We start from the raw sequence: 24,431 nt of genomic DNA on the forward strand, positions 1-24,431 counted from the left end.
AAATAAATAGGTATCATACTCATTTGGTAGCAAACCACAGGCAACATCATCATTTTAATAGTTTGAACTCTGCCCCACCAAGATATATGTAATGGGTTCCATTGCTCACATAACTCCGTTACTTTTTTTAATACATATTTTTCATTTTCTTTTACAGTATCTTCAATTGTTTTTTTAACTTGAATGCCTAGATATTTAAATCCTTCTTCTTTCCATATGAATGGAAAAATATCAAATAATCCTTTTACACAGTAAACATTCAAGGGTATAATTTCAGATTTATTCCAATTAATTTTATAACCTGAAAATTTGCCAAACTTATCAATTAATTCCAATAAAGAAGATAAGGTAGACTCTGGATTTCTCAAATAAAGCAAAATATCATCAGCATAAGCCGAAATTTTATATTCCATATCTGAATATGGAATTCCTTGTATCTCCCTCGTTTGCTGTATTGCTAACAATAAGGGTTCTAATACAACATCAAATAACAAAGGAGATAAAGGACAACCTTGTCTAACTCCCCTCTGCAATTGAAAACCATCAGATATCTTATTATTAATATTTAATCTTGCAATCGGGAAGCTATACAATGTTTTTACCATTTGTATAAATCCAGAACCTATACCAAACCATTCTAAAGCCTGATACATAAAATTCCATTCTACCCTATCAAATGCTTTCTCAGCATCTAATGAAACTGTAAAAGCCGGTTCATCCATTTTTTTTGATAAGTTTAGCATGTGAAATAATAGTCTAGAGTTATTGGAGGAATGTCTTTTAGCAACGAAACCCGTTTGATGCATATCTATAATATGTGGGAGAGCTTTGGCTAATCTCAAAGCCAAAATTTTCGCCAAAAGTTTATTATCAACGTTTATCAAAGATATAGGCCTGTAGTTTGAAACCAAAGTAGGATCTTTATTTGGCTTAGGCAAAACAATTATTATTGATTCAGCCATAGTACCTTTTATATTACCTTTTATAAGTTGTGTCTGATATAATTTTAATAAATGTGGGGAGAGGATATTTTGAAATGTTTTATAAAATTCTACTGTGTAACCATCACCACCTGGAGCGGATCCAACTCTAAGAGATCTCAATGCTGTTTCTAATTCTTTTAATGATATAGGTTCTTCTAAACTTCGTTTTATATGATCAGGAATCTTAGGTCCATTTATTAAATCTAAAAATTTTTTTCCATCTTTTTGTTTCCCCAAATAAGGTTCGGAAGAATATAGATCCTTATAAAAATTTAAAAATTGTTTTAATATTATATTTGTTTGATTTGTTATTATACCATTATCATCTTTTATTCCATTAATATTAGTTCTCCTTTTTTTTTGCCTTAAGATAATTTGCTAATAATTTTCCCGCCTTATTAGAATTTCCATAATACACCGTTTGTTTGGAAAACAAATCTTTTCTTATCATTTTTGAAGTTAATTCATTATATTTACCTTTTACTTTCAAAAGAGCTTGCAAAACTTCATATTCCCATTTACTTATCAATTTAGCTTCTAATATTTTTATTTCTTTTTCTAATTCTATATATTGTTTTTTAATTTGTTTCCTAATAAAAGCTGAATATGATATGATATTACCCCTCATAGTTGCTTTAAATGCATCCCATACATTCTCTATAGATGTATCTTCCACTAAATTTATTTGAAAAAATTCATTAATTTGTGTTTTAAAATTTTCCAAAAATTTGTCATCCACAAGCAATGCATTATCAAATCTCCAAAGAGGTCTATTATTTTCTAATTGATCTAATTGTAATTCTATCCATATTCCCGCATGATCCGAAATGATAATAGGATCAATAGAGGCTTTAATCACCTGTTGCACTTTATTTGTTGAAACAAAAATATAATCTATTCTTGAAAATGATTTATGAACCTGTGAACAAAATGAATATTCCTGATCATTAAAATGAAGAATACGCCATATATCTTTCAAATCACATGATCGAACTAAATTATCTAGACCTAAAGATTTAATATTTTTACCTGGTTTTTTATCCAATAATGGATCCATTACAGCATTAAAATCTCCAGCCACCACTAAATTAGAGGCAGCCAGTGATAATAACATATTTTGTAGCTTTTTGAAAAATTCTGATTGATTCGAATTAGGGGCATATATATTAAATAACGTCAGGGTATCATTTCCCATACCTATATCGATATGTATCCATCTTCCATGTGGATCTGAATTTTTTACCTTTATATTGGCCATACATTTTTTATTTATAAGGATTGCAACCCCTGCTTTTTTACCCACTGCTGGAGCAAAAAAACATTCTTTTATCCATCCACCTGATAATTTCTGTGATTCCTTCATATTAAGATGGGTCTCTTGCAGACAGTAAATATCTGCATTTTGTTTTTTTAAAAATGTTAATATTTTTTTCCTTTTAATTACGTGATTCAGGCCATTGACATTAATAGAATATATTTTAAAAGACATTATATATTTTAATACTTTTCATTATCTTATTCTTCCTCTCCTCTTTCATATTTAATATCCAAAAAATTTTCTTCACGACACACATATTTAACCCTAATGTATCTCCCTTAATTATTCTAATAAATATTCTCCTTATCCCTCCCTTTCCCACCCAATACATTGGCTGCTTAAGGATACACATTGGAACTGTAATCCTAACATTCTCCCCATTCCAGGCAATCAATATTCAATTGTTTAAACAAATTTCCCTTCTATCTATCTATATTGATCTTTTATATTTATTTAATCATTTTCCATAACATTTTATTAATGTATCATTTTCCATTTAACAATATGTTAATTTGTATTTCCTTAGTATTATGATTTCAACATATAATTATTTTAAACATATATGCAGTGTATTATTTAATAATTTTCCTATATTCTGTTCTTTCTTTCATATAATTATTATTATCTTTTCTTTGTATTGTTTTCCTCCATTTCTTCAAATATTTCGATATGTTATATTTTCTAATTTTTCATAGAGTCTTCAAAACCATCTTAATATATTATGTTAATATATCATAGGTTCTGGTTTAGAGAGAAAATCTTTTAGTTTTTCGGGATCATCAAAATATAAGGACTTGTCTCCAGATGACACTCTCATTTTCGCTGGGTAGTATAGACCATATTTAAATCCTTTTTCTTTGAGTAGAGGTCTCATGTCTAGTAGTCTTTTTCTTTTAGTTGCTGTGTTTTTGGCGAAGTCTGGTAAAAACCATAATCTTGATCCTTTATAATTTAGGTTTTTATCTTTTTTTGCTGCATTTAGTATCTCTAGTGCTTGTTGGTATCTCAGCATTTTGAAAATTATTGGTCTTGGTCTGTTTTTGTTTTCTAAATTTTTAATTGGGATTCTATGCGCCCTTTCAATTTCAATTGGTTGTTTCAAGTCTAATTGTAGTATTTTTGGAATTAAATTTTCAAGGAAAAGGATAGTATTTTTTCCCTCTAAGTTTTCTTGTATTCCAAAAAGTTTGATGTTTTTCCTTCTTCCTCTATTCTCGTAGTCCTCCAGTTGATCTTTTAATTTATTTAATTCCAGGTTGTCGTTTTTACATCTTTTTGATTCACATTCTATAGTTTCCATTTTTGATTCTAGTTCAGTTGTTCTTTTGTTGTTAACTTCCATTTGTCTATGAATATTTAAAATTTCTTCTTTCATTTCTGACATATTAGTTATAGTTTCCTTGAGCATTTGTTTGATTTGTTTTAGTTCTTCCATAACTTCTGTTTTGCTTAATGTGTCTGATTCTTCGATAGGAAGTGGTATCTTGCTTGGTGTTATTTGTTCTTGTTTCTGTCTTTTTGCAGATGTACCAGCCTCATTTTTGTTTTGTCTGGTACTTGCCATGTTATTGTTTTATTTTTCTTGGTTATTATTATTTCTTGTATTTAATCTTTTAGATTTGGTATTCTTAGGTTTTTAATCTCTTTTCTTCCAAGATTTTGTTCTATCTTTTGAAGTAGAAATTTTTCTTTTTAAGCTCTTTTCTTTTCCTTTACCTGTGTCAGTTTGAAAATTCTTTTCTCACTTTCACTTTTTCAATGAAGTAGGGGAACTTTTTTTTTTTTTTTTTTTTTTTTTTTCTCCTCCTCTCACAAGCCCAATCGCAGCCCTGATTGAGGAGAGCAACACTTTTTTAGAGTTATTTTTCCTATTTTGACCAACTTTAAGCAATTTTCTTCTGTTTTTTCTCAGCGTCTCTCAATTTCCTCAATGTCTTGCTGTTTCAGTTTTTTTTAAAGTTCCGTTGAACCTTTTCTCTGTCTCCTCTCTCACAAGCCCAATCGCAGCTTTGTCAGAGGAAAGTAATATTCAATTCAGTATTTATTTTAGTAAGCAGATATTTATTTGTCTTCAGTGCTTCAGCACTTAATTATTGAGAGAAAATGCAAGTATTCCTCTCTCTCAATTTTTTTTTTTTTAATCCCCTTTTTTATCAAAGAATAATCTTTTTCCTTTTTTTTTTTTTTGGTTTCAATATAGCTGGTCAGAATACAAATTTCTTTCACAATTTTTCCAATCAAACTGTTTGATCTCTCACTTGTACTTCGCGGTTTCAGCGCTGCATTCAAGTTTAATGAAGTCGCCAAAAATACAAATGGTTCTCTGCCTTCCCGTTTCTTGTCTGCACTTATCTCACTTCAACTGTAGTGATTCAGGTTTTTTTTTTTTATATCTGATCGGAACACAATCTTTCTTCACAATTTCCCAATCAGATTATCTGGTCATTCACATTCATCTCGCAGTATCAGTACTGCTTTCAAGTCTCTTGAATCCGTTGAAAACACAGCTCTCAGCTTTCCTGACTCTTACCAGCTTTTTTCTGTTTCAGTTATATTTGTTCAGAATATAAACTTTTTTCCTCTTTTTTTTCACAATTTCGCCAAACTGTTTAATCACATCTACTTCGCGGTTTCAGCGCTGCATTCAAACTTCAATAAACCGCCATTACAAACGGTTCTCTGCCTTCCCGACTCTTATCAGCACATATCACGCTTCAACTGTAGCAATTCAGCTTTTTTTCTTCAGTTATACTTTGTCAGAACACAACCTTTCTTTACATTTTCTCAATCAAACATACATCTCGCAGTCTCTTGAAATCGCCGAAAACACAGACAGCTCTCTGCTTCCCGACTCTTATCAGCTTTTTTTTTTTTTCAGTTCACGTTCATCTCGTAGTCTCAGCACTGCTTTCAAGCCTCTTACCTCCGAAAGCACAGACTGCTTTCCCGACTCTTATCAGCTTTTTTTTTGTTATATCTGATCGGAATATAAACATATACTTCAGCGCTGTATTCAATTTTATGTAACCGCCAACACAAACGGCTCTCTGCTTTCCCGACTCTTGTCAGCACATACCTCTCTTTAAATGCCGCAATTTAGGATTTTATCTTGTATCTTTTGTTCAGCTTTTTATATATATACTTTCTATATAATTATTTTGAAGGAAAAATAAATTTTTTTTTATTTCATTGCCTGGATGGTGAGGAGCTTCACGATCACACCTCCATCCGTGCTCGCGTTAAGCCACGCCCCCCTTTCTCGGAAAGTTGATAAATTAGAATATCGTGGTGGACAACATCAAAAGCTGCAGAAAGATCGAATTGTAATAGGACAGCAAACTTCTTATGAGAATGTAGTTGTTGCACCTTTGAAATTAATGAGGCCAGTAGGGATTCGGTGCTGAAGTTGGTTCTGAAGTCATTTTGGTAAGGTAAGAGAATGGAGAATCTCTCTAGGTAAGATGAAAGTTGGGTAGATATGATGGCCTCAAGCATAGTTGCTATGGGACGATAGTTAGATGGTGAGGAAGGGTCAAGATCAGCTTTTTTCAGTAATAGGGTCAAGGCAATATGTCTCATTTTTGCAGAAAATAGGCCCGATAGTAAAGCAGAGTTTATAAGTCTGGTGAGGGATGAGATGGCCTGCGCGGGAATTTTCCCGTATAGGTAGGAAGGGAATGGATCTAGGGCACATTTGCAGGATTTCAGTTTGAGGTAGAGTTTAGAGATCTGGGATTCGGATACATGCTCAAAGACAGTCCAGGATCTGTCTGCTGGGATAGGGTTAGAGTCAGCTGGGAAAGGGTTAGAGTCACTGGGAACCAGAGCATTGTAAGAGACTGCTGCAGGGAAGGAGCTTCTTATGGTAGTGATATTTTCATTGAAGAATTTTGCTAGGTCGTCTGCTGATGAGGAGGAGGGGGGAATGGTGGAATCGTTTTTAGAGGTTAAGGAGCGCCAGATATTAAACAATGTACTACTCTGGTTGTTGGATCTGGAGATTTATCACCATAGAAGTTCTTCCTTGCTTTTTTTAGTACTGTGTTATAAAACTTGATATTATCCCTCCAGGACTGTCTGTCTGCAGGGGATTTAGATTTTTTTCCATTTACGCTCCAGAGCTCGACATTTCTGCTTCAGTTCTCTGTGGTACGGAAGATACCAAGGGGCCTTGCGGGAGTAGGAGATAGATTTAGTAGATAAAAGGGCAAGAGCACAATAGATAGTCTCGGAGAGGTTTACCCAGTTGTGCCAGTTGGTTTCTGGGTCAACAGGCTTAGGACAGGAGAGAAGCTAGTTGAGAAATTGGGTCCAGAACAGTTTGCTCGCAATTTTTTTGCAGAAGGTAATAGAATTTGTGGCACGGGGTGGAGATCCAAGGTGAGACATGAAAATGGGGAGACAGAAAGAGCCTAAAAAGTGATTGGACCAAGGGACATGTTCCCAACGGGCATCTTCGGCAGAAGTTTTGTGATCTGTAAGGTCAAGGAAGCTGATGATGTCTAGTGTATGCCCTTTTTCATGGGTTGGAGAGGGGAAACCTAGAGAAGAGAGAAAGTTGTTGAATTCAGTTGCATCCTTGCTGGTGTTGTCATCTAGGTGGAGATTAATATCGCCAATGATCAGCAATCTTTGAAATTTTAGGAAGGCGCTTGTTATGGTTTCAAAGACAAGTTCGGAGGATTTATTCCAGGGGGTTGGTGGCCGGTATAGTAACAAGATACCCAATGGGTGGGGGTGGAGTTCAACGTTGACTGACGCTAACATATATTCTAGTGAAGTGTAGCTACCATTTTCGAGGAGCTGAACGTTGAAGAATGATCTGTAGAGGAGTGCAGGCCTCCTCCTTTCCGGTTAATTCTGGGAGAGAAGAGGCCATGGTAACCATGGGAGCAGAGTTCATTTTGTGTGAATAAATCTTCTTTTTCGATCCATGATTCTGTGATGCACAGGAATCCAGGATCAAAGTCCCCAAGTAGGTCCTTCAGTATTTGGGTCTTGTTGCAAGCTGATCTGGCGTTACAATAGAGTGTTGGGACTGGGGTGAGAGAGTCAGAGGCGAGGTTGAGTAGATTGGCAGGAGGAACGGGCTTTAAAGAGGAGTAATTAACTTCTCGGGGTTTTTTTTTTTGAAGGGGTGATTTCTGGTGCGCATCAGCATGAGGATTCTGAGGTCAGGGCAAGTATTACTGACATTTGTGGAGTCAAGTAATTTGGGGGGGGGAGAGAGGTTTCAGGCAGTGAGTAGTGTTGGTAAATGAGCAGAATAAGAGAAGAAGGAGCCAAGGAGGAGGCTTCATGGTGAGATTTAGGGGAACCTATAAGAGGGCTGAAAGGCAGAACCTGTTTGTTTCTGTGTGGAGATCTGGAATCAGAGGAAAGATTAGTATCTGATCGGAGGTAGAACTTAGCACCAGTTAGTTCCCTGTGGAAGGACTAAATCAGATGTGAAAGCTTAGCACCTAATTGTTTCTTTTAGGGCATGAACAGAGGTATATCTTGGCAAAAATGTAAAGCAAAAGTAAATAGACCAGTAAGAAGAGAGAAAGAGGGTGCCGGCTAAGGAGCTGATTGGGAGAATGTTAGGAATTATTAGGAAAGGAATGGAAAACGAAGATGAAAATGTTATAATGCTCTTGCATCACTGTATGGTAAGGCTGCACCTTGAATACTGTGCAATTCTGGTTGATGTGTCTCAAAAAAGAAAATAGAAGAAAAAGGTACAGAGAAGGGCAACGAAAATGATAAAAGCGATGGGATGACTTCCCTATGAGGAAAGGCCACAATCGGAAGAAATTTCAGAGGCTCCCTCCTAAAAAAAAGTAGTTGTCAACTGTCTGGGATAGGATTACAAGACCATTTCTAAACATTTGGGGCTCCATATATTCACTGTTGAACAGATAGGAGTACATGTAAATGACCAGAATACCACCACGGGTATGTGCCAGTATTCCAGGTACAGGCTAGTCTGTAAGCTGACAAATGCAATGGAATGTAGTTTGAAGGTGGTATTCACATGGGTGGATTCTGATTGGAGCATGGACAGGATGCACAGTTTTTCTATATCTAGTTGTGAAAGTAGGGGCCTAAGCACACCTATGCTGTGCGGTTGTCAGTCAACCACTAGGCATCCTTTATAGAATCTCACCTAGCAGCAACTAGGCGTTGCTAGACATCCTAGAGATACAGTAGGTGGAGTACATTAGGCCAGGTTTTATTTGGCCTAATTTATCAGCGCCTAACTTGGACATTTAGTTACGCCTACATCAACCATATCTTCTTTTCAGATAGGTGGTAGTAAGTGTCAAGAGGGTGCCTCGACTTGCAGCGGTGCCTAGCGACGCCTAAGTCAAGGTGGATTCTGATGACTACCTGAAAAATAGGTGTGGCTATGGGTGGAGAATAAGTGTGGTTGCCTTCGGTGTTGCAAGGCATTTGAGTTGGGCACCAGTAAATTAGGCCAAGTAAGACATGGCCTAATATATTGGTACCTACCTCTAGGATGCCTAGCAATGCCTAATTAAAATCTATGTGCAACCCTAATTGTTTTAATAGCTTAAATGGTATGGTAATTGACTGTACCATTGAAGTTAATTGATAAAAAATTTTAAAAATGAAAAGTTTGGTGCAGAACTTTTTTTAAAAAATTGATCAATTAACTTCAATGGTGCAGTCAATTACCACAGAGCAACAAAAGAAGAGGCACAGGAGATGTCAAAACCAACCTTCAGTTACATGTACTTCTTTTTGAATTTTGGATATATTACCAATAAAGACCTTCTTTTCCTTTTTTTGCAGTCAGTTCCCATACTAATTAAAACAATTTGGGTTGCGCATGGATATTAGTTAGGTGTCGCTAGGTATCCACAGAGTGCCTAAGTGTACCTAATGTAGGTATCCTTTTATAGAATCTGGCCCTAAGTGCTTGCTTTCTTGTATAGAATAAGCCCCAGATAGGTGGTGCTGCTTTGGAACCAATATCAAGGTGCCCCTTTACAGGATTGCCTTCAGTCTACAAATTGAAAAGTTGAAGTCTACATTGACTATACTGTACTCAAGGATGGTCACTTTGCCAATATCACCCCAAAAGCAAACCCAAAAATTATCCACAGAGTCCCAAAGGATCCCACCCTATCTGAAGGCCTCGCTCACTGTGACTGATATGAAGGTTCATGCATCAAGTGATCAGGGAAGACCAGAATGGAGATGGTATCCATGGGATGATAGCTAGTAAAAATAGTTTTCTAAAATGAATACTATTATCCATCTCTAGTTCATCAAAAGAGTATGTCTGACTCATAAGATTTCTGGAATAGTATTCTTCATATAAATCAAAAATTGAACTTTTCACTTATTATGTTATTATGCTTTTTACTAAGCTACACTAATTAAATAACCCAAGTTATACCACACATTAAACATCTAGCACATGTGAAAATGACCAACATGAGGGAAAAGGAATCCATGCTAACTACTTATGTTATGAATGAGTGTTGTGTAGGCGTGACCAGGGCAGTGTGGAGGAGTGACTAGCAGTGATAGCTAGTGCATGGATCAATCATGGACTTGATATGCCACCTTTCTGTGGTACAACCAAAGCAGTTCACATATTCTGTGCAGGTACTTTCTCTCTGTTTCTAGAGGGCTCAATCTGTTTGTATACCTGGGGCAATGGAGGGAAGTAACTTAACTAGGGTCATGAATTGCAGTGGGAATTGAACCCAGTTCCCCAGGTTCTCAGCTCACTGGTAGCTCTGAACAACTGCTAATAGCACACCTCAAGAGGAGGCAGCAGGTGTAGCCAAGCTGTCAGCAGTCTGGTAGTGAAGCTGTTGTCCTAATACATGCTGTGGTAACACCTCCACCCCCTAATGGGTACCCCTCTGTTCCAGCCTGGGATTGTATTGAGTGCAAAGTGGCTGCCATGATATCTAGTGGAAATTGGTGCTGCTCGATTCAGGGGAAAAATATTTCAATTCGATTCACCCTGTTGAATTGATTTTTTTCAATTCAATTTTAATGACAGCTTTTAAGTTTAAACATGCTTCTTGCCCACAGGAACAACGGCGCTTACTCATAGATTCCTCCTGGGCCTCTGTAGATAAACGCACTGCCCCCCATGTGATTTTTCTCCACCACTTTCTGTCCTATCTGGATTTTGTAGTTCTACCTCAAGTCCTCACTTGCATGTCTTGTTGCACATTCATGATACTATAACCCTTACCTTTATTAGAATGTAAGCTGCATAGAAGGCCTTACCCTTTGTTTGGCGTAGTAAACCCTAATAAACTTGGAAAAAAAGATTAGGAATTGGCTATGGTAAGATTAGGTTCTTACCTAGATAATCTTCTTTCCAGAAAATGGGTACTGTAGACTAGACCATAGGTTTTATCACCAAACTCATGGAAAATTTGCAGAAAGCATCAGTTTCTACAGCTCCGCCTCCTTGTCACTGGGCAGTGGCCTTCCCACTCAGTTCATACCAAAGCAATGGATAATTTCTAAATAGGAGAAATAACAAGGAGGACACAGGGAAATCCTTGACACAGCCAATTTGTTCTGTTCTGCAATCAAAACAAAAGTAATCAAATGTAAATATATCATAAACAAGGGAGAACCTAACAACCCACCTACCTGAGTGCAGCCAGCACTAACATTTTATATAGCACTTCTTGCATTTTATAAACTTTTAAATTGAGAGAGATACCATATCTCTCTTCATCTCTGATAGATAAGCAACCCATGAGCCTTTTCTTATTACTTGGTTGACCAAACAAGCATCTGGAACTCCACCATATAACTGAAACCTTAAGCAGGTGTACTTTGACAGGGCAGGTCATCCAGACTACTGTACCTGTTTAAAGATTATTGAGGAAAGAACTTAATATTTTCTTCCAGTGCAAAGGGTACAATAGTTTGGACCATAAGGACATATCAAAGCAGTCCCCCGAACCTAGGGTAGGACAGATGAGCCTGCCTGAAGCACTGAGGACCCAAAAGTTGTGTCCTGTGCTGCCGCGTCTACTTTGTAAAAATATGGCATGTGGACCAGTTAGCTGCCCTACATATCTTCTCGGGGAGTACAGCCCACACATGACACAGCAATACTTGTTGTGGAATGTGCCTTCAAAGAAATCGATGGCTTGTTACAACATCCAATGTACACAGAAACAATAGCCAGGTGAATCCATCTGGAATTATTAGCCTTGGAGGATGTCTTTCCCAAGCAACTACAGTTGGTCAATACAAAGAGATAAGTCGAAGAGACGAAAAGGAATTCATCACCTCAAGGTAACAGAGAAGAGCTCTTCTGACATCCAGCAACACCAAACTCTCATCCTTCTTTTTCTGACCTGTAACCAGAAATACCAGCAGCCGGACTTCCTGATTGACATGAAATGCCAACACCACTTTTGGCAGAAAGAAAGGTACAGTGCAAAGAGACACACCAGCCTCCATAAATTTGAGGAATGATTCCCTATATGAGAGAGCCTGAAGCTCCAATACCCTCCTTGCAGAAGCAATAGCTACCAGAAAAACTGTCTTCATGGTGAGATCCATTAGTGATGCTTCTTGCATGGGTTCATACAGGGCTCCACTGAGGGCCTGTAAGACAATGTTAAGACTCTATTTTGGAAATGAATGTTATAGGGGAAGATGCAAACTCAATGCTCCCTTCAGGAATCTGGCTGTATGAGGATGAGAAACTAGGGATCCCTTTTTTTTTCTCATTTTCAAAAGCACAAGAGACTTGCCCATCTATAACTTGAGTGAACCAATCACAAGGCCCTTCTAGAGTCTGTCCTACAGAAACGCAAGCACTGCTGAAATTGGAACCTCGACCATCTGTACAGCACACCAGTGCTGAAATGTCTTCCATACCTTAGCATAAGGCATGACCATAGTTGACTTTTAACTATTAGGAAATACCCGTCTCCGAATAACTTTTGCATTCTAGGGCTACATAGTCAAGAGCCTAAAGTGTTCTGGATTTTCCAATGTAACTGATCACACAACATAAGTTCTGAATGTGGCTGTAGCCTGAGATACCTATTCCACTGCAGCTGAATTAGATCCGAATATTAAGGGTGATGAGACCAGTGTGGTGCCACAAGAACTACCAACCTGTTCATCAAATGACCTGGCTTATCATTGGCCAAGAGAGAAATGCATATAGCAGCCCCTGTGTGAGCCAAGGTTTTACTAAAGTGTCCATGCTTGTGCTTTCTGGCTCAAATCTTAGGTTGAAGTACCAAGAAACCATCTTGTTGTCTATTGACACCATCAGATCAAAAATTGGCCACCCTAAGCATTTCACAGTACTGTGAATGCCCTCTGGGACAGGGACTACTCTCCTGGATCTAGGATCAGGCGACAGTCAACCTGGACATTGCTCACTTCCTCTACATGAGCCACCAATATGGCCTGCAGATGGGCCTCTGCCCACAGGAACAACTGAGCTTCTATCTTTAACAGAGCACTCCTGGTGCCGCTAATGTATGCTACCACTGTGACATTGTCTGAGAAAAACCTAACCACCTGGCCTTCCAGGATCGCTTCCAAGGCCTGAAACACTAGACAAATGGCTCTGATTTCCAATCTGTTGATGGACCATTTTCTCTACAAGGGTAGTCGGCCTCACAATGACCTCCCCAGCTGTACAGACTGCCATCTGTCATCACATCTCGTCTTGTGTGATACTGAAGAAGCACTCCTTTGGATAGAATCTCTGCCTGGAGCTACCACTGTAAGTTGTTACGCGCTTCCACCATCTAGGGTAATGGCATCTGGGGTGAGTCCACCTTCAGAGACCAGTGGAACAAAGCACTCTGCAGGGAAGCATATATGAGCTTTCGCCCAGGGGACCCCTTCTATGGCTATCACCACTGACCCTCAGAAGCAAGTAGTGCCAAGTTGTGCCAGAATCTCACACCGTAGCTTCAGTTTGCAAGGCTCTGGAAGAAAAACATGACCCTATGCCATCTTGAAGAGGATTTCCAGGTATTCTAGGGATTGGGTCGGCTCCAGATGACTATTCTGGAAATTGATGATCCACCCCAGGTTCTGCAACAGCTGCACTACTTGTGCCCCTTCAATTTGATGTACTGTATCCTTGTGATGTAATTTGTACCCAGGTAAGTGTCCCATTGATTGTCCTCCTTCTATCGGGTCTCTGAGATGCCTATTATTCTACCTCATTATTTAGTGCTATATACTCTAACTTGTAATCCTCTTAAATAATGTCCAGCACCCATTGGTCTGAGCAAATCTGATTCCAAGCTTCCCAGAACTCAGAGAGTCTCCTTCCTATTCAGGAAAACGTGGGCTGTGACCTGTTGTCATTGGGACTTCTTGGAGGCCCCTGAGCGGGACCCTGATGCCTGCACTTGCCTGGATCCCCCCAAATCTCTGCCGGGATCCATGAAAGAGTCTCTGCGCAGAAGAGCTTGCCGATTTGCGAGATGACCTGAAGTCATGAAAGGAACTCCTATCTGACCTCCTGGGGCCTACAGTCAGGCAATGACTTTGGATGACAGTCCATCACACTGGCCATAAGGTCGTCAAATCATTTCCTGAAAAGAATCTGTCCTTTGAAAGGAAGTCTGCTTAAGGTAGCCTTAGATACTGAATCGCCCGCTGATTGTCTGACCCAGAGTGTTCTGTGGGCAGAGACAGAGTAAGCAGACACTTTACTCATTACTCCTAACACATTGTATAGAGTAGACTAGAGCATCGGCTGCATAGTCTACCCTCAAAAGGAGCACTTGGGTAAAGCACCTTCCTCCACAATTGAAGCCTGATGCAGCATCTTGTAGCAAGCACGCACCCCAAATAAGGCGGCAGGTCTTAAGACCCAAGGCTAAAGGCTCAAATTGCCTTTTGAGCATGAGGTTCACCCTCTGATTCTGTGCATCATGTAAGATCACTCCGCCCTCACTAGGAAGGGAAATATGCTTAGTAATTTGCACTACCAATGAATCCACCTTAGGCTGTTTTAATCAGCTGCTGAAAATCTGAAGTCATTGGATACAATTTTGACATGGCCCTGGCACGCCATAAAGGGCCCTCTGGTGCATCTCAATACTCTGCCAGCATTAAGGTGATCTCAGAAGGAAAATTTGTGGATTGGGTCTTAGAACTGCTCAGTAGAACAGAAGAAAAGACACCTTTGCAACCTGCTTGCGGAAGGAGAAACTGAGGGAGAAGAGCAAGGAGGCAGAGCTGTAGAGATTGTGTTTGATGCCTTCTACAAGTTTCCTGCGAATATGGGGATAAAACCTATGGTACAGACTGTTGTACTCTTTGCACTGGAAATAGCTTTTGATGTTGAAAATTTTAAGGATTTTAATGTACTCTTTTTGTTTCTGGACCCCAGGATATTCATACATCACGGATTGGCGCTCATGTTCTCCCTTGTGGGCATCTTTTGCATAGGTAAGAGGATCTTTTTGGCAAAAGTTGAGAGAAATTACAATGGCTACTCGGTAGTGATCTGCAGACAAGGTGCAGCGAAAGATTGAAGGAAAAATTGGTACTTTAATCAATAATGATACCTCTAGCTATTGGCAATCAAGCAATCAAAACCATTGTGTCTGTACAGTAAATATTTTTAGGCTTTGATTTCTTGCTGCTTTTAAAAGAAGAATATTACTTTGTTAACAATGGAAATTGCTAAACTTTGTGTTTCTTTTTAGGACTTGCTATGAGGAGATGTTAAAAGAGTGAGTAGCTTGCTTTTGAATTTTTGCTTCCATATATTTTATAATTGGCCTAATCATGAGAGGCATAAAACTTAAAGCACTATGTCATAGATGACACCTTTTGAAGAAATTTTATAAAGTCAGAAGTTGATATTTAGTGTATTAATTGGTTAGAAAGACTCTTTTTTTACCAGGTTAACTCATGCTGACTGGGCCCTGAGAAAATATTGTGACATTTATCCGGATAGTACTAGTGAATATTACTGCTTAACTGCTAAAGCCGAAACCAGTTATTGTGAGGACAGTCGGAGGCAGAGACAGCACTTAACCGGATACGTGCCAATATTCAGCTAATTGGCCTAATAAGACTGCATAAATAGCAATCCTATCTTTTAGATGGCTTAACTTAACCCGGTTAAGTGCTAGCTGCCATACATGCCCAGATTATTTTAATACAGGTATCCAAGCACTGAATATCTGGGCATAATTTTGATGGTTTTAAACACTGAATGCTGCTGGATGAATATTGACCCCTCTTTTTTTTTTTTTATATATATTTATGCATGTAAATAGCCTGTTATATCATCCTATTTACATGCTTTGAAATGATAGCATGTATTTTGCCAGTGGGTGTATACGGGATGGAGATTTGGTTCCAGACAGCAAAGGCAACTGGTTCACACCTGTCAGAATGGTAACAAGAAGAGCAAACCAGAGAGTAAATTAATGTTTCCTCATAAAGAACTTTTTTTAAAGTTATCCTTTTTCTTCCTGGAACACTTTTGACTGGCTACAATTGGGAATAAGCATCGTGCATGTTAATCGTGATATCATTGGAACACATGACCGTGGGTGGAATGCATAACTAAAATGCTTAGTTAGATTTTTTTTTTTTTTTTTTACATTATTTTCATTCCTGATGAAAGAATAAATATAAAAGTGGTGTGACTTTTTTATTTTTTTTAACCAGCTAGTACCATAAATAACTCTTTTTTTCAGTGGGTGCCATTTTTGCTATTTGCATAATGAAAGAAACGGATTCCGCTCTGAAATTCAATAATGGTACATTACCAACCCCTTTCATTTTAAAGTAATTATATAAATTTATTTTTTTATTGGGTCATGTGACTCAAAGTTGCCAAAAGAACAAGCTTGGTAGATGTCGTAACAGGCTGAACTGAGGGTGAGAGTAAGTTGAATGCTCTTACAAATCCTTGGTTTGTTTGGTTTTTAAATAGACATCTTTTTAAATGAGAGAGATTCATGCATTCTCCATTTGTTATAGCTGCTACCAGGTTGGTGCTTGCATATTGGTCTGGGCATGTACAGTTCTAAAAACATAAGAATAGCCTTACTGGGTCAGACCAATGGTCTATCAAGCCCAGTAGCCTGTTCTCACGGTGGCCAATCCAGGTCCCTATTACCTGACCAAAACATTCCATGCTACCACACCAAGGCAAGCAGTGGCTACCCCAATGTTTTTCTCAATAACAGACTATCCTCCAGGATAGTCCTCAATAACAGACTTTTCCTCCAGGAAATTGTCCAAATCTTTCTTAAAACCAGCTATGCTATCCGCTCTTAACCACAACCTCTGGAAACGCATTCCAGAGCTTAACTGTTCTGTGAGTGAAAAATATTTCCTCCTATTGGCTTTAAAAGTATTTCCCTGTAACTTCCAGTGTCCCCTAGTCTTTGTAATTTTTGACAGAGTGAAAAATCGATTCCACTTGTACCCGTTCTACTCCAATCAGGATTTTGTGGACTTCAATCATATCTCGCCCCTCAGTTGTCTCTTTTCCAAGCTGAAGAGCCCTAACCATTTTAAGTCTTTCCTCATACGAGAGAAGTTCCATCCCCTTTACCATCTTGGTCGCTCTTCTTTGAATCTTTTCTAGCACTGCTAATCTTTGTCATGCCCCTATGTTACTTGCCATATGTTTATATTCATTTACAAATTTTACTTGTTCTTATTGGATAACAGAGACTCTTTTTAGCTTTAAGTTGATTTATGATTTTTATGATTCTACTAATTTATTTGCACATTTTGGCTTATTATTAATAAAATAAACATCTGTAAAAATTATATTTTTGTTTATACAGTATTATTGCCCCTGATGCAGCCCCTAGTGGGGCAAAACTTACCCAAGTTGGGTAAGTTGTCACTATAATAAATTTGCTTTTGAACTGTTTTACTCTCTAGTTTGCTTTTGTTATTGCCAGAATGAAGGTTTGAACAGAGTAAGCAGAGCATACTTGTAGATAATAAAATATGCTAATCTATGCATAGGTGTGGATATTCACACCTGCAATGTAGGCAAGATTTTTACTTTATTCTAGTATTTTATAAAGATAAATAGGTGGCTATTTGTCTTTATAATAGGTGCCAGAAAACATGCTTGCATTAAGAGCACTCTTAAAAAAAATAGCTTCCATGTGTTTGAGATATGTTGGAAGTCTTGGGTGCCATCTTGTACATCTTCCTCCCAAACCTGCAGCTGTTTAGCTAATTGCAGCCACCACTAATACCAACAGTTGGAGAGCAGGCCTGAGAGAGCTTTTCTTCTACTGTAACCCTATGAAGAGTTTATAACGGAAACATTTCCTGGTATAGAGTAGTAGACAACTCTCTGCATGTAGATGGTAGAAGGTTGGTTGGTGGTTTTATTTTGTCAGTCACAACTTGAGCTCGTACTCTGTGAAATACAACTTTATACTGCGTCAGTCCTCACCCCACCTCCCTTTTTCTTTTTGGAAGATACACATATCAGGAAAGCCCTTATACTTGGAGGATAGAATGGGGTAGGAAGAAACTTTGTGGTGGTAAAATCCAATTCGATAAAAAGCAGCAGATTAAGGGTCACTGTCTTTGCACTTGATTTGCATTTCTTGTCACTGCAACTGAATAGTCCAAATCAGGGGTACCCACACTTTTTGGGCTTGCAAGCTACTTTTAAAACGACCAAGTCAAAATGATCTACCAACAATAAAATTTAAAAAAACACAAAGCACACTGTACGCAGAGAAAATGTTAATAATCATTTATATTCTGGGTTTTTTTCAAAGAGGACAAGGCAGATGACTTTATGCAATGTCACCTCAGTAACAACTATACAAAAATAGACAAATATACTCCCTCCCTTTTTACTAAACCGTGATAGTGGTTTTTAGCGCAGGGAGCTGTGCTGAATGCCCCGCGCTGCTCTCGACACTCATAGGCTCCCTGTTCTAAAATCCGCTATTGCAGTTTAATAAAAGGGGGCCATAGTGCAAAATATAGCTAGTAGATATAAATACTCAAAACGAACACATTTTGATCACTAAATTGAAAATAAAATCATTTTTCCTGCCTTTGTTGTTTGGTGATTTCATGAGTCTCTGGTTGCACTTTCTTCTTCTGACTGTGCATCCAATATTTCTTCCTTTTTTCCATCCTCCTGTATGCTTCCTCTCCTCCAGACCTCATTTCTCTCCAAATTTTTTCTTCCTCTCTTCCTGCCCTCCTCCCCTTTCTTTCTCCTTGCCCTGTTTCTTTCTTTCTCTCTCCATGCCCCCTTTCTTTCTGTCTGTCTTTCTCCTTGCCCCCTTTCTTTCTGTCTGTCTCCCCTTTCTTTCTGTTTCCTTGCCTGCCCCCTTTCTTTCTTTGTCTTTTTCTCTCCCTGCCCCCCCACCGAAGCCACCGCCGCCGCAATCAGGGAACAGGCCCCCAAGCCACCGCTGCTGAGTTCTGAGCTCTCCCTGCTTCATGACGCCGTAAACAGCAGAAGCACCAGGCCCACCAGATTTCTCCCCCCCGACATCAATTCTGACGTCGGAGAGGAAATTCCTGGGAGGGGGGGGGGAAGGCTGGTGGGCCCAGCACTTCTGCTGGCCTGTTTACGGCAACGGGAAGCAGGGAGAACGCGAAGGCAACACAAGTCTATCACGGAACCCGGGATGGGCTCCGTGATCGACTCACGTTGTCTTCGCAATCTACTGGTTGTCAAACCAGTGTAATCTTCTGTGGTTTTTCTTAGCAACAAATTAGTGCATTTCGAAATGGCCTGATATTACTGTAAAAATCTAAAAAAACATTTGTTTCTCCTATGACTAGAGGCTACAGGTGTCCATTATGTATGCGCTCTGCCTTGGACATGACAAATTACTGGCGACAGTTAGATGGTGAAGTGGCCCAGACCCCTATGCCCACAGAGTATCAGAACATGACAGTTGAGGTAAGCATTTTGCTACTCATTTTGAGTTCCATTGTGTTCTTTCTGGTGATGTATTCATATTTCATGGATGTTGGATTAGGGGTTATGTTCTGGTACATTTATTGAGGTGGTGCTTTCCTCTTGGACATTGGTTCTCTAGGGTACTTAGTTATTTTTTTCTAGTCTGTCCCTCAGACTTAGGTTAACTCTAACTGGATGTACGGGGAATGTATCTTGTTAGGCACTGCCACTGAAAATAACCGCTTAAGTTAATCTAATAGCTATCCGAAAGATAACCACATAAACTATTTATATGGCCTGGATAACCATACTCTTGGCACTGGTCTCTCCCTTCCCATATTTGATTTTTTTCAGGAAAACTCATCTGATTAATCTATGGATGGAAAATTAGAAAAGCAAACTTTTTGTCTAGATAACTACCAAAGTTACTTAAACGGTTCTAGAATATTGACGGAGTGTCAGCTTAACATTGTAAGTGGTTGATGGCATCGTCTCTAAAACTGTACAGCTGTATAAACATGAGTGTGAGACCACATAAATTGAATTTTCAGAAGACATACTGGATAGCAAGTCTTCACTAATTGTGACATCCTCTGATAGATCCTGTACTGTGAAGCCTCTTCAGCTTAGATTAGTGTTTCACAACTCGGTCCTGGAGTACCCCTTCATCAGTCAAGTTTTCAGGATATCCACAATGAATATGCATGAAAGAAATGGATGGAGGCAGTGCATGCAAATTAATTTTATGCATATTCATTGTAGATATCTTGAAAACCCTGACTGGCAAGGGGGTACTACAGGACTGAGTTGAGAAACACTCGCTTAGATTACTCCAGAAGCTTGTTTGGAATCCTCCTTAGTCTTGTTTCTTCCAATGGATGTCTTCTGCTGAGCTTCTTGTAACTTTGACTTTTTTATTGACAAAACGGATTGAGTCCGGCACACAAGTAGGTGATGTTGCCACATGTTGCTAAGGTGGAACAGCACTCCCAGATCAGAACTTTATGTAAAATTCAGAATATCCACGGCCTTTCCTGTGTGTAATAGTCTCATCAGCTTCTGGATGTGAAACAAACTGCTCTCAAACTTTTGTGGATTTTGTCTTCTAATAATTATAAAATAAAATAAAAATTCAAGTTCTAGACTGTGCCAGAATGTTCCCTAACGATTGTCATCCAGTATGCCTCCAATGCTTAGGTGCTTCTGTCCATTTCAGTGATGCCACCCCTACAATGCATTCAAGCTCTTCTTTCGCAGGCAGTGGTCAAGATCAATCAAAATGGAAGGACTTGGTCATCACTGTCTGTACAGGACAAGGGTGGTCAGCTCAGAGAGTACACATTGGGGTAATTTTATTCATTGATTTTAGTGCACATATGACAATTTTTGTGTATAAAATAGCTCTCATAAAATTTCAGCAGATGTATGTCACCATCTCTGGGAAAAGTTGGTTAAAGTATCAGATCCAAAATTTTGAGAATGGCTGATTGTTTTTTCATTTCATGGGTCCATAAGCAGTCTGCAAAAGTTACATATTTGAACATCTGTAACGTTACCTTTTTCACTTAAAAGGTTGGAGTTTAGATTGTTGTATTACAAATTATTTGCTATAACAGAATTCATTAAAACTTCCTGCTATTTTTTGTTTCTGGTGCCCCTCATTTTTTGGCTGAATATGCATGAGAGAGATTTGCCTGCACTGCCTTCTTGGTATGCAAATCTCTGTTCATTGTGGATATCCTGAAAACCTGGCCTGCCAATAGATCTCGAAGACTGGACTTGGGCAGCCCTGATCTACATGCTGGAATCAATAGGGTTCATCATAAATTACCCAAAATTTCATTTGAACCACTAGTCTCAATTGGAATTTGTATGAGCTCTGCTAAAAATGACTTGAGCAAAAAAGCCTTTCCCACCAAAAAGTATTATCTAAGAATTCATTGTGAAGGGAGATATAAGAGAACTAGCAGATGCCATTGAGGAGCATGTTGAGGATATTGAGCCATATGGTCTTGTGTCTCATTCTGGTACATGCCAGTGAAGTTGCAAATCCAATGAACTTTGAGCATTCATTGTACTCTGTCCACTCAGAAGTTGCAGGACACAGTCTCGCACCAAACCTCTATAAGTAGATGGATCTTGCTTGGTAGATGGATCATCTCAATCTGGCAAAAGGATTCAAGTTTATTCAAATTTCAAGTTTATTCATGGCTTGATATACCGACCATCACATGTATCTGGGCGGTTTACAATATTAAAAATTAGAAAGGTCTAATAAAATTTTTGATTTAGGTGAGATGAAATAAAAAGAGGGTAATCCTAAAACTATGACAAATTAAGACTAATCATATTATTCCAACACAAATTGTTCTCATTCAGTTGCATCCTAACTAGGTTTAGGAGCTCATGTAAAAGGGTTTCACATTCAGGCCTATTGCTGCTTCAGGAAAAACATAATCGAGTAATATTTTCTGAAAGCTAGGATGATATGAAATGTTCTAAGGGCTTGCAGAATTCAAATACCTACAAAATAATCCTAGATCAAAGAGATAGCCAGATTGCCATTTATTACATCAAGTAGGGTGGACCAGGATCCTGCTTCCTCTGTTAGGAAACCTGTAAGAAGGTGAACTGGGCCATCTCTCAGAATGACTGAGGGCCACTTCACTGGAGGGAAAGACCATTTCTTAGCAGACAAACTACGTCAATTTTCATAGATTTCTAGTAGTTGAAGCATGTTTGGTTTCTTTGTCTTCTGAAATTCTTCTTAAGAAGACCCATCAATCTGGGGGTTTGCCAAGCACTGAGCATGCAGATTCTAAGAACACTGTTGTATTCCAGCACCAGGTCTTTCACCCTCTCAGCTGCCAGGTTGAGAGAGACACCATAGCTTTTTTTTTTTTTTTGCCTGATAACACTTTATCTAGAGAATGACACAGGGACAAATTTGTCCCCTGTCCCTGCAGGAACTCCATTTCCCCATCCCGTCTCCATGAGTTTTGTCGCTGTCCCTACCCCATTCCTTTAAGCTCTGCCTTAACTGCAAAAGCCTCAAACACTTATGATTTTGAAATGTTTGAGGCTTGTGCAGATGAGGATGAAGCTTGCAAGAATGGGGCAGGGACCGGAAAAGAACTCATGGGGAAGGGAACGGGAAAATGAGTTCCCACGGGGAAAAATTTGTCCCCGTGTCATTCTCTAATTGAACATCCTCTTAGCTTCCAGGAAAGACTCCAGAAGTCAGTGATATGATTTCAAATGGTGTTTTATAACAGTCAGAAACTATAGTACAGGTTGGTAAGCCTCACTTCAGTGGCTGGAAAATAGAGGCTTTGCTGAAGGAAAGAATAGTGGACTACCTGAAATCTAACAGTTAAAAGGATCAAAAGTAACATGGCTTTACTAAGGGAAAATCATACTAAATGAATCTGATTTCTTTGATTGGATAACCAGAAAATTGGATCAAGGGCACATGCTAGATGTCTACCTAGATTTCAGTAAATCTTTTGACAGGGTTCCTCTTAGGAGGCTCTTCCTTTGTTCTGTATTTGGTGAGGGTCTGTTGGTGTGATTATAATGGCAGTTGGGGAGGCAGGAAAGAATGGGAACTGGAGAGAGGCCTTTATTTTCTGCCCTGGGCCCTAGCATGTCTAATATTAGCCCTGACCCTTGCTGTACCAAGGTAGTCTATGAAGGTGGCCAAACACTCTTCTACTAAGCTTGACAAGAATCCAGCACCATCCTTGAGCAACCGACAACTAAACGTGGGGGGTACCAGCATCAGTGGCTCAAGGAGTTGTTGCAGGCTGCCAAACTTGGTTAAAGGAAGTTCTGGCCATTTTTGGAGGAAGTCCAGCTGACAGTGCCTGGAGATCCTCATGAGCTAAAATATTTATATTTTGTGTTGGGTGGTGCCAGGGGGAGGGGATGGAGAGAATTTTGTGCCCATCCAAAAGTGATCAATTGGTTGGCTGGCTATGTCGCTGCCTCCTGCTGTGCTTTTTCATTCACATGTTTTGAGTGTGGTTTCTCCCTATAATTCTGGTAAAGGTTAGTATAGAACAGTGGTCTCAAACTCGCGGCCTGGGGGCCACATGCGGCCCGCCAGGTACTATTTTGATGCCCTCAGTATGTTACCATTGTTCTGGAATGTTGCTTGCCTCACTGCTGTAACCTCACAAAAGTGATTTTTCCTGCATCTTTCTGCATGTTGCACTGCTTTCAGCTCTGTATAGCTGAAATTATCAGACGCAATTAAGGAATAGACTTAGTAGATAAAGAGAGGTTGTTCACCATCTCCAAGGTAGAGAGAACGAGAGGGCACTCTCTAAAGTTAAAAGGGGATAGATTCCAAACAAACATAAGGAAGTTCTTCACCCAGAGAGTGGTAAAAAACTAGAACGCTCTTCCCGAGGCTATTGTAGGAGGAAACACCCTCCAGGGATTCAAGACAAAGTTAGACAAGTTCCTATTGAATCAGAACATACGCAATTCAAGCTAGTCTCAATTAGGGCACTGGTCTTTGACCTAAGGGCTGCCGCATGAGTGGACTGCTGGGCACGATGGACCACTGGTCTGACCCAGCAGCAGCAATTCTTATGTTCTTAACTATAATGAGTTTTACTTCATGCAAAGTTGTCATTTCTTTAATAAGACATTAACTATTTTTTCTGCGGCCCTCCAAGTACCTACAAATCCAAAATGTGGCCCTGCAAAGGGTTTGAGTTTGAGATCGCTGGTATAGAAGCTTCTGATTTACTTTGATTAATTGTGAAGAAGAGGATAAGGAGGAATGTCCAGAAAGTTTAAGCATCTATGTTTTCAGGAAAGAATATAAAATTTTAATGATTTAATCCGTTGAATTGCTAAATGAATCATCCAAAGTATGTTTTAGTACTGACGACTGAACCTTGCATAATTAACACTACATCCTTTTTATTTACTTGTACCTTGGAACATTTATAAAGGAGGTGTATAAGAGTTCCAGACTGCATATGGCAAGATCAACATAGACCTGAAGAAACTGAATGTTTAAATTTAGCAATTTTATTAGGGGTTCAATAAACCCTATGCAGAATAAAAAAGGTTGATTGACAAAGTGAGGCTGACATGATGAGACGAGCTGATAGAAACCAGAAAGAATTCCAATTAGTTTCATCTGGAATTAATTTCAATTCTTCCTCCCATAGATCATCAAAGGAAATTACCTCTTCCC

The 24,431-nt window shown here is 38.9% G+C and overlaps 1 protein-coding gene across 3 annotated transcripts in view; it reads left to right on the forward strand.

The window, feature by feature from the left end:
- RCHY1 (ring finger and CHY zinc finger domain containing 1) overlaps positions 1–24,431 on the forward strand; it is a 67,996-nt gene that overhangs the window by 39,182 nt on the left and 4,383 nt on the right. For 2 of the 3 annotated variants that reach the window (XM_033960595.1, XM_033960602.1), the window contains exons 6-8: positions 14,678–14,736; positions 14,997–15,023; positions 19,096–19,216. In XM_033960595.1, coding sequence (XP_033816486.1) covers positions 14,678–14,736; positions 14,997–15,023; positions 19,096–19,216 — 207 coding nt within the window. Of the gene's footprint in view, positions 1–14,677; positions 14,737–14,996; positions 15,024–19,095; positions 19,217–19,570; positions 19,688–24,431 lie in introns of all 3 variants that reach the window. The other variant, XR_004540835.1, reaches the window with a different exon arrangement.

The sequence above is a fragment of the Geotrypetes seraphini genome, chromosome 1 (genome assembly GCF_902459505.1).
Source record: "Geotrypetes seraphini chromosome 1, aGeoSer1.1, whole genome shotgun sequence".
Taxonomy (NCBI): Eukaryota; Metazoa; Chordata; class Amphibia; order Gymnophiona; family Dermophiidae; genus Geotrypetes; species Geotrypetes seraphini.